The 15077-nt window shown below is 36.9% G+C and overlaps 1 protein-coding gene across 5 annotated transcripts in view; it reads left to right on the forward strand.

The window, feature by feature from the left end:
- The window catches only part of esrrga (estrogen-related receptor gamma a), a 241607-nt gene that overhangs the window by 136601 nt on the left and 89929 nt on the right, over positions 1-15077 (forward strand). Inside the window, exon 1 of one of the 5 annotated variants that reach the window (XM_043695800.1) lies at positions 6195-6397. The exons of the other annotated variants lie outside the window; for them this stretch is intronic. Coding sequence (XP_043551735.1) covers positions 6342-6397 — 56 coding nt within the window. The 5' untranslated portion in view covers positions 6195-6341. Of the gene's footprint in view, positions 1-6194; positions 6398-15077 lie in introns of those variants that run through there. 5 annotated transcript variants of the gene reach the window in all.

Below are 15077 nucleotides of genomic sequence, written 5' to 3' on the forward strand. Positions count from 1 at the left end.
TGGGGATGCTGCAGCTGTACAGACATTGGTTAGGCCATTATTGGAATACAGTGTGCAATTCTGGTCTCCTTGCTAAGGGAAGGACGTTATAAAACTTGAAAGGGTTCAGAAAAGATTTACAAGGATGTTGCCAGGGTTGGGAGAGTTTGAGCTATAGGGAGAGGTTGAATAGGCTGGGGCTATTTTCCCTGGAGCATTGGAGGCTGAGGGGTGACCTTGTAGAGGTTTGTCATAAGGAATATTGATAAGGTAAATAGACAAGGTCTTTCATAGGGATGGGGGAGTTCAAAGTATAGGGCACAGGTTTAAGGTGAGAGGAAAAGATTTAAAACAAACCTAAGGGGCAACTTTTTCATGCATAGGGTGGTGTATGGAATCAGTTGCCAGAGGAAGTGGTGGAGGCTGGTATAATTACAACATTTAAAAGGGATCTGGATGGATCTATGAATAGGAGGATCAGAGGGAAATGGGCCAAGTACTGCCAAATGGGACTTGATTAATTTGTGTTATCTGGTCAGCATGGACAGGTTGGACAGATGGGTCTGTTTCCATGCCATCCTTCCCAGAAAAAGTAATACACTTAGCTGCAACTGATAAAATACTTCAAGTATTATTTTTAGTTTGAATACATTAAAGTTTTCATTAAAGAATTTTTAAAAAATTCATACACAGGTGTGGACATTGCTGGCAAGGCTAGCATTTATTGTCCATCTCCTTAGTTCTCTGGATTATCTGGGGAAAACAAAATCCACCAGATTGATCCTTCTCTGCCTGATATTCTGTAATTAACTTTGGAATTGCAAATCCTGTAACCTCAGGATTGTTGTTTATGTGAGTATAAGTACTTTGTGCCTGACTTACGCTGGTAAAGCTTGGGTAGGACAAAAATGCAAATATGGGTTTCAAATCAGATTGGGGTTCACTATGAATACATTTATAGTTAATACGAGAAATATCATAGTAGTGGTTTTCATACACTCAGTGCTATCCTTGCTGAACTTTCAAGAATTCAGGATTGTAGGATGTAAACACTGCAGACATTAGTTAGGTATGAATCCACCACAATCATTCTGGGTGTGGTCTTAAAGGTCATAACTTGAAATCATGACTTTCTGTGTTTGAAGTTTGCATTATGCCATTTAGGCAATGGTTACATGAATATTAAATAAACGCAAGTCGTGAAATAACATGCAAGAACTCTTAATTTGCATATTTAAGTAGGGTTAGTGGTGAGATTAAGCCTTGTGGAAAAGTATTGGTGGGGACATCAGGAAGGGTAAAGACTTGACTGTGCCCTATAAACCATAACTACTACTTTCACTTATAATTTTCAATATATTTCCACCATGTGTCAGAAGTAATGTCTCTTTCAAAAGCTTCAGTTGCTGCAACTGTTACGTCAAGGACACACGAATAAAGTAATCTTCGAAATGTGGCCTGGGAGAGAAGGTGGTGGGGCCCTGCTTGATTCCTAATTAATTGACATTTTTAATTACCCGGATGCTATGCATTATTTGGAGTGCGTATGAAGCGCAGGATTAAATATATTGTAGTGGCTAAAGAGCTATGGCTTATGATTAGCTGATATGAAATGGAAAGCCCCAATTCACTTTGGTAGTTTAAAAAGGCTAAAGTTGATATTATGTATACCAATATGGTACATATACAATGTTGGAACTGGAGCCCTGGAAATACTGTGTTTAGTTTGAAAAGTTATATTTTTATAAAAATGACAAAACTGACTTGCTTATATCAAGTAACTTCCTAGAATCTCTTCCCTTCCATGTGGGACATTAAACAATCCTAGTATTAAACAGATCCAAAGTAAAGAATGCTTTCTTATGTAAATTATTTTTCCACTGTACGAGTACTATCATTGGGTTTAAATGGGGTGAACATTTAGAATCTATTTTCCTGAATGTACTCATCACTTGATTTATTGTTGAAGTTTTAATAGCAATAAAAGCAGACCCTCACAAGCCAAGAAGATCTATTAACATATCAAAATGGTAGGGTGCCTGAGACCTGCTACCTTTTTTCAATGTGACAATTGCATTGTCTGATCACATGGAGATTATTTTATCAGTTGTTCTCATGAATTGGGCCACAATGTGCATTTTGAGAGTAAACTCTGGAACTGAATGTGGCCTTTCTTTTATTTCCTCTGATTTCTTAAGGTAAATGTATGTTGGCAAAGTCTGTACTTGCAGATTAACAGCAATGTAGATATTCATTGTGCTTTCTGGAAGGAAGCATAGAGTCATCACTGCCCTCTATTGTCAAAAATGGAATAGCTGGATATTTTAGCAACCGGTGTTCAAGCTACTGATCACAGTTAAATAATACAACATTCCTGAAATGTCTTCTGCTACTGCTGATGTGAAATAAAACTAAATCCAGAATCATCTTGGTCAAAATAAATGGCCTGGCTGTTTATTGTAGGAAACCTGGGATAATTAAATGAGAATTACTTGAAAGCGATTATTAAAAAGATTTATAACTTATTAAATCACAGGTGCTTTAAATACAAAAGTTTGTTAAACATTCTGATTAAGATTTTGGGATTGCAAGGTGATGTAAATGTAAAATTGCAGGTGATGCAAAAGTCCATCTGAAGAATGTTTTGGGTACATTCTGTAATCAGTAGAAACATTCCTTCAATCCAGTGATTACAAAACATTCAGCAAGCACTTATGAAAAGCATGATTTTAGAATCAGGTCAATATAGTTTGTGTTTTGATGTGGTTTCCCACCCCCAAATACTTAAAACTTCTGCTGACAATGATGGCAGTAAGAAACTGTTCAAAATAAAATGTCTAACATTGTTAAATGTGCATAAAGACAAAAGGTGAGCCACAAAATGATGCAAATACATGGGAACACTCACTTTATCACCTGGCAGCTAAAGGTACCCCCATTCTTATCAATTATTTGATTCATGTTGATCTGCATAATTTGTTTTTATGATCTTCATCTTTTTACATACTTTCAAGGATTTATTAAAAACAGATCTAAAAGGAATGAATTTGGATTATTTCGGGCATTCACAAGCAGAACAGCTGATATTTTCCTTGTCAGTTTTTCAGTAATAAAAATTTGACTTATTAAAGGCTTCACTAAACATTAATCGGTATTTGAAGGTCCTTATTGCTTCACTGCTACTTGGTTACATATTCTATTTTACAATATTAGTTTGTTAAAACATTACTTTTCAAGATTGTATTGAATATTTTGCATTTGTGGTACACATAAGAAGACACCTGTGACCCTTACAGCATGGCAATGCAAAGCACAACACTTACATCCATTTGAGCAAAATTTTTTAATTGGGTAATTATTGCATTTTTCATTCTATATTCTTGAATTTACAGATCATTAGTGCATAAAGAGTATTGCACAAAGTTAATATTTTAAAAGGGCACCAGTATTTTATGGGTTAACATAGTTGTGCTGAGGGGTGCATTGGTCATTAGTGAAGCAGTTGATATTAATCTGAATTAATTTAGAAATTAATATTCTGCTTTCGTGAATGTGATACCATTTTTATACAATTTGTGATGTACTTCCCACAATTAATGAGTGTTCTGCCTGGTTGGATGTAATAGTTGGACAGTTCTGAGATACTGATAATAATTGGCACAAATATACTAGCCAATGCCACCAATTTACTTATGGAAATGTCATTTTGTTTGGGAGGGTGGAAATTTTCTGTTAATACTTTCATCAGCGTGTCAGAAAGATATGTAGCATGGTTCAATACTACATTTTTAGGGTGCCCTGTTTCAGTAAGTGCAGACATTGCTAAAACTCTTTGTGAGCTCCATCTCCATGAAATGCAGCATTTTTACATGGTAGACATTGTGTGGTCATGAGACTACTTCCATGTCACACTATTGAACAATGACATGTTTACACTGGCCTTATGAAGAAATGTATTCTGTATACGAATACACAGCAGATTGCTTATGCTTTCCTCTGCGCTTATTGCCAAACATTGGGTTAATGTAAAGTTTGTGTTCAGAAAGGATGCAGAATTCTCACGTTGACAAGTGCAAAGTGGCTGGGTCTATGCCGAAGCAGATTCTGCAGGTTCTGTTGGTACACGATGTGGCCAGTTGACACAGTTACACCAAAAAGCTGAATCTGACACAAATAAATATGAAATGTGTCGGGGTGGTCAATACCACATGATCCAGGCCATTGCACATGATAACATTTCTTCTAAGCAGCACATCAGAGATGAAGTAGATTGTCGGTATGTACTGTCAGTATAGCATATAGCAATATCAAGGGCTGGTCATGTGCGATTGATGGAACTAGGTGCATGGTTGCTCCTCCTGTTCATAATCAGAAAGGATAAAAAAAGATGTTTTGTCATTGTTTGCATACAAGTTTTTTTATAAAGAGATATGTTGGAACTAAAACAAACATCTCATTTCTGTTTAAAATATTCGCTTGGGTGGTTTGAAAGTCAAAGGAGCTGGTGCAATCATGTGGTGTTTTACCTGAAGAACTAACTGTAAGTGTAGTGTGAGGAGAGTTTATGTATCTTGGCTGTGAAAATCTGGGGAAAGGACTATTGTATTGCCTACAATGCCAGAAACTTCCAAATTGACCAGTTAATGCCGTTTTCAAATGGCATTCTTTTTGTATGTGAGTAATGACATTAAATCAGTGTTTGATTTGAATTTTGGATAAGTTGAATTTAAATTGGAAGATAAAAAACATGAAAACTAGAAACATAAGAAGTGCAGAAGTTTAGTTTCCAAATACATTTTCTATTTTGTTAGACAAATCTGTGAATCGTAACAACAATTACTAGGGAGCAAGCACTTGGTCTTTGATAAATGGCAAATGGATTTGGACAATTCATTTCTACAGTATAGATACAATGAAATAGTATATTGATGAAATCTGCAAACTAAACTGAATCTGGTCATTATCTATACTGTATTTGGACAGAATTCTTGTTTGTTAAATATTTTTAACTTGGATTGGAAATCTTTAGGAAACACTTGCAAAAAAGCAACTGCCAGCACTATTGCACTTGCAGAATGGTTAATTTAACATCAGAAGCAATTCTGAGGCAGCTTTGCTTTTGGACAGTAAAAAGGGTTTACATTGGGTTAACGGAATGCAGGGAGACAGCCAGCTGTTGGAGCTCGCAGCTCTTGAAGGAGACCATGATTGGAGGAGTTGTATTTCAGAACAGTTCTTGCAATGGGTTTGACGCCGGTTAGCCTTTGTACTATTGCTTCAAGCCACATTGTTGTATTGCTCTGTAGCAAGCAATTCATGTCAACACAGTAAAAGACATTGGTGTTTGCACAGGGGAAGTATTTATCATCATACTTCTAGTGAATCTTTACTTTCCAAGTTTGGACAGGAAGGTGCAAATGTGATACCTCAGCTTTCTTCTTCTGATTTTGTGAGAAAGAAAAAAAAGCCACATTGGGAAATTGAAAATATGTACTTAATGTAGCTGGTTAGTATATAAAACTATAAGACAATATAGGTGTATAAATTTTGAGAAGGTAAAAATGACAAGAGAGCCCTTTAAGAGCAGCTTTCAGATTATAGTGCATTTTGATATAGATTTTAATCATTTAAGAAAAATAGAGCACTGTGCTTGCCTATAAACTGCTTTGAGCAAAGCTATACAGATATGACTTTTGGGAAAGACAGTTCAGCTTTAAATAGAGGAAAACACCCCTTTGTGTATTTTACATGAAAAGATGCTAAAATGACTTACTGTAATACATTCTGTAAATATACATCAAGAGAATTTTTTCTACTGTACAAAATTGTATTGATAATATTACAGATAAAATAATTGTGACAGATTTGTCGTAAAATGCATTCTGTTAACATAGTTATGCTTACTGTAACTTCGCAAAGAAGCAAATGGATATTGTCCCTTTAAGCTTTTTTGAACACTGTTTTCAGACTAATAGAAAATTGTGCTTCAGATGCTACACTGTATAAGGCTGTGGAATTTTGCTTCCCTCCTCCCAGTTTACAGACTTCCCGCCTACTGTACCTGCATTGCTTCCCTAAGCTTGTGTCGGAATTGTCCTGTCTGCAGTGCTTTACTCTGAGTGGCTGCAATCCCACCAATGCGATGACTGGTGAGGTCGGGGATTGCATATGTAAAGACCTGCTTCATATTAATAAGCTACAATCGGGACTTTAAGACCTTGATTAGGAGAGTGCGAGCCTGGTCCCAGCTGGCTTTGCCTATAGGCTGTCACCAGAGAACATTTGTGTTAATTGCGCCACTCTGTCAGGGAACTTTGATTTATTGCCAGGAGTGTAGGCTCGAATAATGGTGCTGAGCGCACATGGATTTGGTAGAACTTTGTCTCCCTGAATCTTTTTCTCTTCACTACGACGAAGAGTAGGTACCTTTTTTTTTCCATTCTGGGTTCTTTGCAGTGCTATAGGGGTTTGCTGTATATGTGTATGTCCCTGTGTGTCTGTGCTGCTTGCTTGCATGTTTTGTGCCAGGATTATGTCCCACTCTCTCTGTGCAACGGATGTTCTCTGAATTATCTCCAGATTCCCAGAAGCAGTCTACTGTTACTGCATATTGTGCTGCTATTTGTAATTTAGCCAAAGATGTGAGAAAGCCAAAGGAATGGGCGAGGACTGCATTGTCAAATGCTATATGTAGTTTCTGTATCTATTATACAGAAATTTTGAATGCTTATTTTTAAGGACGCAAGGATATTTAAAAACGCTTCTTTTTTGCTCTAAAAGCTAATTTGTATGATTTTTTAAAAATATGATCTGTTTAGTGTAATGAAAGTCTCACACATGGTCTTTGTTTTTGAATCTAAGAAAGGATTTTTAACTGTGGCAGCTTGCAGCAAAATAAAGGGACGGGGGAAATAAGCTGTTCCTTGATATCAGTTAGCTGACAACTTGTCTCAAGTTCTTTCACTTTTCATTGTATCATTCATCTCTTTAAATGATCGCCCCTGTTCAAGTCAGCAACAGGCTCGGTATAAGACGAACGTCACAAACCTGTATGAAAATACCTACACATCTCAAAATATCGGAGTTTTTTTCCTGCTGTAACAGCATGATTTTGCATATTTGCACAGAGCTTTAAATATTGCAAGAGGTCAGATGTTCCAAAGATGCAGGACGTACATTGTAACAACCTTGCATTTGCAGGGAATACGGCTATTTAGAGTATTCATTTAAATATATTTTTCTGCACTCTTTTGTTGTCAGAGCCTCCTATGCTACAGTAATTAACCTGCAGTAAAAATAAAACCTTTACAACTCCTGATTTCATTTCCTACCAAAGCTATTTTTAACAGGTTTTTATATTCAGTAAACGTTATAGAGCTGCAGAAGGCTAGCTATAATATTTTAATTGCAAAGTCTGAGAAAAACAATATATTTTTGATCTGCTCAATGTGTCTCTGTGTCACAGTGGTTAAGCTCTCCAGAGGAAATAGCCGATTACAGTGAAGCAGTTTGTGCAATATTATCTCTTTTACATTCACTTGCCTTGTATTAAATTGTCATTGTCCTAAACCGAGAGAGAAATGAATTGCAGCTTTCAATACTGTCTGGCAGTGAAATATTTACCCCCTGTGTCCCCAATCATACTTCACGTGTGTTTGATAATGTAGCTCCGACATGAACAATCTCACTGGTTTGATGCTCAGTTATTGCCTCTTCCTTTGCTTCTCCCTCCCTGGACTTTAAGTGACGCAAAAAGAAAGTTGATTCCTGATGGTTCTTTCTCTCCCTTCTATGTTTATATTGAAATACCTGTTCAGCCATTATCAAGTGTCACCTCAAGTATAAGCAAAATGTAAATTGATATAAGACATGTTAAAGGGTGATGCAGTGAGGCAGATTTAGCTCTTTTGTGACAAAATGGCCTTTCCTTAAATGACCGCATAAGCTGTTGTGGCAGGAGAAGGGTGCAACTCTTTGTTGCGGTGGCCTCTTTACTGTACCCATATGGAGCGATGTAATTGGCTTCAGATTGTATTAGTCGGTAGAGCCTTACAGATCAGCACTGTCAGGTTTTAACATTAGTATGAATGACACCTGTCCAATCAATCATGTGGCCACAGCTCCACAAATGGAATGGGTCTTTGCCTACTTCAACATGCTGCTGAATCAGAGCGTACACTTGGCTTAATTTGTACTATTATTCTTTCTGGAAAACAAGAGGAAAGGCTCACTCCACACTTAAGGACAGTTTGCAGACATAAAAGTGTGTATATGGGGGGAGGGAGGAGGTTGGAGATAGCTGGCGTACTGGCAAGTGCTATAATTGGCTTTACTGTGTTAAACTAATCCCAGCAGGTTACACAGATAAGACATTTCAGAACAACTATATGTCCAGCTTCACTTGAAGCTCAATGCCAGTGTTGTCCATTTGTCCAGTCTGAATTCTCATGCAGATAATTCAAACAGTGCCTTTATACATTAGCACTGCTAAAGATCCAAGTGTTGTTTTGAGCTACTCATTCATACATTATAGTTAGTCTAACTTGTACATTACGTTGATTTTTTTACAAATAATTTTGTACAAAATTCAAACACAAAATTCAGGAATTCAGAAAATAAATGTCAACTTGATATATATTTTATGTTAATGACACAAGTCAAACAAGCCTTTACAATTTTACTGGGCAAAGACTGCATTTATTAATTTGGTTATATTCAGTTTGTGACACTATTATATCATGATTGGACATCTGGTAACCCAGACAATATAGAATGTATAAATTGTCCTGTTCAGCTACTTTGTAAAATGATGAGAGCTTTGAAATGTTGATACATTTTGAATAGGTATGGGCAATCATTTCTAGAGGCAGCTTGTTACCCAGTGTGAATAAAATACCAAGTTTTACATCAGTGAAACTCAATGATTCATACTTTGGATTTCAGTTCAAACAGCAGTAAGCCATGCTGTGGCATCTCAGTGTTCACTTTTTTTTATCCTTGTGACAGTGTTGGATAATTCAACTGAGGAGACATGCGTAAAATGACTACCTTTTCCCAAAGTCGATTTAGTACAGCAATTTCATTTTCATTCAGTCTGCTTTAGGCAAGCATGCAATTCAGAGGGTTATTTTTTCAATTTGTTCCAGTAAGCATATAAAAGAATTCATTTCTAAGCTCCAAAGTTTTGTTTTTTATATACTGAAAAAAAGTTTCAAAATTACTTCAGGTAGTTGAAGACTGTTTTATAAAAAATTGGGATTTGTTTCTAAACCATTTTTATGTGGAAAAGCTTATAAGTTGCACTAATTCCATAATCCTTCAGTTTACTGCTGCTGCTGAACTCCAGGATAGTCCCTGTGGATATTGTAATTCATCTGTGGACCTTTTTGACAAGTACTTTTTAATTCCTCAGTTCAGGCGTGGGTAGGAAGCCAGATTTTAATTTTATGGTGGACAATATAATCTTCAATGTAATACATTAGACCTTCAAACAGTTATATTTTGTTAGCACATTTGAAAGAGCAGTAACCATTGCAGCACCTTATTCTTTTTAATCAGCATAATAAATTGCAGATTTGCATTTTGTATGTATCTCAAATTTGTCTTGACGGAATAATGTTGATCTTCAGTGGCATGCCACCAAAACTTATCACACAGAGCTTAGATAAAGATGGATAATAGTTAGCTTTGATAGCTTGTGAGAATTTAACAACTCGGGGCCAAAGATAGGAACTTTCATTCTCATGGAAGACAGCGGTTCATACCCCAATTGCCTTTTTTTTTCTTTCTTTTGCCTATTTTCCTTCCGGATTGAGTTAGGTCTAATCAGGTTGTTTGTGTGCATGATATGAGTCACTCCCTAAAACAAAATAGTTTGGTCAAAATCTAGTCAGCAGCTGGTGTGTACAATGCAAAAACAGGCTTGTGCCAGAAGGATGTGGACAACCCAAACAGACCAAAGCAAAGCGAGAAGCGTTCTTCCGCTGGGCTTGGTTTGTTTCCTAAACAAAGTGCAGGGTGCCTTAGGAAGGTCCCCTCCCTACCAATTTAAAAAAAGGCCAAGGAATTAATGCATTTAAAATTTTTATTCAAATTATTAAAGCTTTCGACAAAAGAAAAATTAGATTATCAAATTAATATAGACTGGAATTCGAAAAGGTTTTGTTGGTTTGTTTTTGCAAAGTGTTCTGCTCCAAGCTCTTATTTGATTTGGATTGCAAATACTTTTACACTCTGGCCTTGATGAGAAACAGTTTCCATTGCATGTCAGCTGGAAAGGTACAGAATAACTTGAGTCAATTACAAACCCAACTGTAATACCTGTCAAATGAATCTTGGGCTGGGAATAGGGTGCAATATCACCCCAAATTGTTGTGAGTCTGGGTTGATCTGTTGAAAGATCTAATTATCTTCTAAATTTTACATTGGGTATTTTTAATCTGATGAGAAGATCGATGCTCCAACTCACTCGCCATGAATGTTAAAACACACAACAGGGAGCAGGAATTTGTAATAGTATGGACAAAGTGATTTATATCCTGCAATATGACTTTTGCCAACTCAACTTTATACTTTGCAGCCATCGGTTTAGACCAGTAGTATAAAGCAGAGATTTAATGAAAGAGATAGTACAGACCTGAGGAAAACGTAAAGAAAATATTTTTAAAATTAGGAATGTGATGCAGAGCATGCTATGAGACACTTAGAGTCATAGTCACAGAGATGTACAGCATGGAAACAGATCCTTTGGTCCAACTCGTTCATGCCAACCAGATATTCTAAATTAATCTAGTCCCATTTGCCAGCACTTGGCCCATATCCCCACAAACCCTTCTTTGATAAAAGAAAATGAATAATTGCAATATATAGGTGATTTATATCTTGACAGGTTAAAAATTTTAAGGACATATAATGGACAAATAGTCTTTGTCATTTTGGGCATAAAAAAGATAACCTAAAATTCATGAAAGACATGTATTGATAGGTGCCCAATCGACTGCCTCATGCATGTTCTCCAGTTTTTCTGATACATATCTTAAATAATTTCACTGGATTGTTTATACTTAGAACATATATATTAAGGTTAGCTGTTACTTCATTTCCAAAGAAAGTAGAATTATTAATCTTGCAGCAATTTTTAAGCCGTGCTGAACCAAACAGGACAGTGACAGAGATCTTTGGTCAATGCACAGTCTCCAACATGAAATAGCAGTGTCCAAAAAAAGCAGCATAATTCTGACAGTGCTGGATTGACGCTAATATACCTGGAAGGAAGCTAGTTCGCGCTGAAGCGACCAGCGTCAGACAGGGCTATGTGCCATCTGTCCCACCTGCTGCATAGTTAGTCCATCTGGTTATTCAGAGTGTGCTTTGTGGGTTTTACCGGAGCAACTTCAGTGCCAGTAGGCAAGCAAGCAGAGTAAATTATTTAAGCAGCCAATGTAAACTGAAAGCTCTCACCCTAGATGCTGGGGATTGCGTTAAATGCTTGAAAGCTTCTATTTGCATATAGATTTAGATACAGTATATAGATCACTGAGGAGATTACAACCAAATTATCTTCACCTGGATCCTTACAGGGCATCTTTTTGCCTGTATTGAGTCACAGTTCTGGATGGTATTTTGTTTTTGTTTTGTAGGGAAGAGGAAATTAAAAGGATGTGATTTATTTCCAGCACAGCAGCCTGTTAAAGGAACACTAATTGTTAGCAAATTTGTTCAAAACTCTTCAGAGTGTCAGGTCTGCACATTTTATTGTTCCCTGTCACCAATTTACTTACTGAGCACTCTTTGCAAATCTGATAGGGGATTTGTAATGGAAATGAAACAAGTAGAAAATACTGCACCAAAAAGGTGAAATGAATCAAACAAGGAGTTTAAAGACAACAACATCTGTCCATAAGTTTATGTTGCACATTGGTAGGTGTTTGCAACACTTGAACTTTTGTTAGTGCTGCAAAGGTTCATTTTAAATGTCAGGAATCAATTGTATTCCTTCTGATTAGAATGACTCTATATGTTTAACAGTTCATTGAATTAAGTACAATAAATTCCTCAATTCACCAGTTAGGACATGAGCTACTGCCTGACAGCAAAATGTGCATTGGTTGAACATTATAACAAGAAAAACTTTTCAATACATTTTTTATTTTGTAGAGACAGAGTAAAGTTAAAATTACTTTTCTTGATTTAACTTTGGTTTTGAATCATGACAAGAGAGTTTTTATTCTCAGAACAGCAATATCATGTAAAATCACTTTTTTCAGGAAATTTAACTTTGGTCAAGCAGATATGGATTTTAATATATGATGAATTCACAGTAATATTAACTGCAATACTTCCAAATCCACAAATTCTAACTCATTGAGATCTGAAACTTGCCTCTATTGGATCTAGAATCTACTGAGAGTATGACCAAGCAAATTGACTTGCACCAAATACATGCACAGAGTTTAGGCTTCTCCTGGATAATCAAAAGTAGAGAGTAAAACTTGCTTGGCAGCTTCCAACGTCCATACTTTAATTCTGAATGTAGGATTCCAATTTGCATATTTGAGAAACCTATGGCTTCTTTCAAGCAGCTGCATCGGAAGATGTAAAATGATTCAATTAGTTTGCACATAACCAATTTTAATATGAAGTTTGACACTCTAACAATGTTTTTCTAAATCAGTTTTTTGGGGGGAGGGGGGGGCACGGTGGTGGGTGGGGGCTAATGAGTGTATAATTTCTGGGTGATGGACCAAATGGAAATATATTTGTGCTGCAGTGCTAATATTGTTTAGCCACTAGAGGCTGCTAGATCATTTTTATGCTATTGTGACTTAAGTGGTATTACCCCCAGCTTGTTGATAAAAATTTGAATGATACCCAAGTTGAAACTGGGTTGGACTCTGGGTGGGGGCCTGAGGCTGTTCCATGGATGCACCTCTGGTAAGTTTCTGTGTCTCCTGCTGGTTTGTGCAGTGTCTTATTCTTTCATTATTTCCCACTTGTTTCCCTCCCCCTCGCTGCAGGACAGATATTTTGTTGGCTATACTTCCATGGGAGCAATGAATCTTCAGAACCTTGTTCAAATGGTTGTTTTTCAAGTGTGACCCTTGGACAGTGAGTGCTGGAGTGTTATTCTACTGCATAAGACATTATAATGAAACCAAATCTAACCCATATATATGTTTATGGAATGAGTAACTGAATTGCATGCAGAATTGTGTCCTCTCATTGACAAGTGTTAGCATTTACCTATTTAGCCGTGGGATCCTGCAACCAATTGTACGGTCACAGCTGCTGCTCTGGCAGAGGGCAGAACCTTGCTAACCTTTCAGACAACTGGAGCAGGTAGCTTCAGAAATAATCAAAGGGTTAGTTGAAAATTGGATGTGCTGCATAATGATGTATGCAGATTACCTAACCAGAAATCACTAAACTTCTGAACAAGTTTTGAATATTCATGTTTGGGTTTGGAATGTGGAGTATTGCTTGTTAAGCAGTTCTGTGTGTGAGCTGATCAAATTAAAAACAATGGTTCATGTTAATGATTGGTTCAAGCGTCACTCGAGAGCAATTTGCAGTATAGCTGTCTTAATCTATTGCCGCTGCACAATGTGTCTTAGGAGTGCAGTATATATTTTAGCCAGTGGACAGATATTGAAAATGCTTGAACTACATAGTAGGGCATCAGTACCTGAAGGAGAAAACATAGATCCACATTTCTGCAAAGAAGTTATCTCATCTTTGTCAGTATTGGCAATACTGTGTCAATCTGCAGCATATTCCATTTTTATTTTGTACAGCCATCATTTCTGATTTTACTTTTTAATAATCCTACAGTTGCCAGCAATCCATGAAAGAGAATATTTTCACCTTAGGCTCAAAGAAAAGGAATTGATTCACTTTTTGTGTGCATCAGATCAGAAACTCAATTAGTTGTCATGATATGGAAATAACATCAGCTCATTCTCAATGAAGGGTTCTGGTGTCTTATTGCCACATGGATCAGCTGTTAAGAGCGATTCTTGATTGGCTTCTCCCCTCCAAGCCAATAAGATCACTCCAGCTGAATAGCTCTGTTACAATCAGTGCAGCTTTCTGCATATATTGTGGAATCAAGTAACCCCCACATTACACACTACAGCTCCCATGTACTGCCATTCCCTACATGTTCAGCAACCCACATCATGCACCTTCAATTCTGAAATGCATTATAATAGTCCCTGTTCAGAAGGACAGTCCATCTGTTTTGGAAGAAATGGGAGCACGTTAGGCTTTACTGATAGATGGGTTAAATCAACTGATTTAACTGATTTCCCTCCAGAGGTGATATTTTATTTATATGATAAAATGCTTGGGAAGTGATTAATTTGTCAAGGGAATGTCTTGTTACTGTAAATTCACTGAAACTGTAATAAGTGTATTGCTGCTACACAGATGGAGGAACAAAAAGGCACTGACTAATGAAGAGATGGAGATTCACTAAATGTTTTACCCACATAATTTAATTTTACAAAATGTACCTTTTGGTTTTAATTCAGATAAGACCAGAGTTAGGTATTAGCAATTTTAGCAAGGGCTCCAAAATATGGCAGTGACTGCTTGTTTTGTCAAGTCGATTAAGTTAATTGTACTACCATTCATAAAAGCTTCATTCAGCCATGCTAAATTGCTTCTAACCCTTGATTTAGCCATCCAGTACAGTCAGTGATGTGGGAAAGAGAGTGTGATGTGGGATACATGCAGTAAACATATTGCATGTTTATCGAGGAGATGATAGAGGAGAAATCCTTATTATTAGCACCTGATTTTTGTGTGCTAGGAATAGGCCTGCAGCACATGTGCAACTGAATTCTTGATGGGCAAGACATTCACACTTGGTACCATGTTGGTGAGGGCCTTAGAGCACATGCAGTGGCATCCACTGAAGTATGTATAGTAGGTAAATCTTGACATCAGGGACATGAATGCTGATTTAATGCCAACGTGACTATTTTATAGTTCAAAATTACAGCCAACATCATAGCTTTACCCATCAAAGCTGAACACACATTGACACAGGAAGGATGACTCACCACCACTGTTTAAAGTGTTGGTCAACAGGTTAG

This window comes from Chiloscyllium plagiosum, chromosome 9 (genome assembly GCF_004010195.1).
Source record: "Chiloscyllium plagiosum isolate BGI_BamShark_2017 chromosome 9, ASM401019v2, whole genome shotgun sequence".
Lineage (NCBI taxonomy): Eukaryota > Metazoa > Chordata > Chondrichthyes > Orectolobiformes > Hemiscylliidae > Chiloscyllium > Chiloscyllium plagiosum.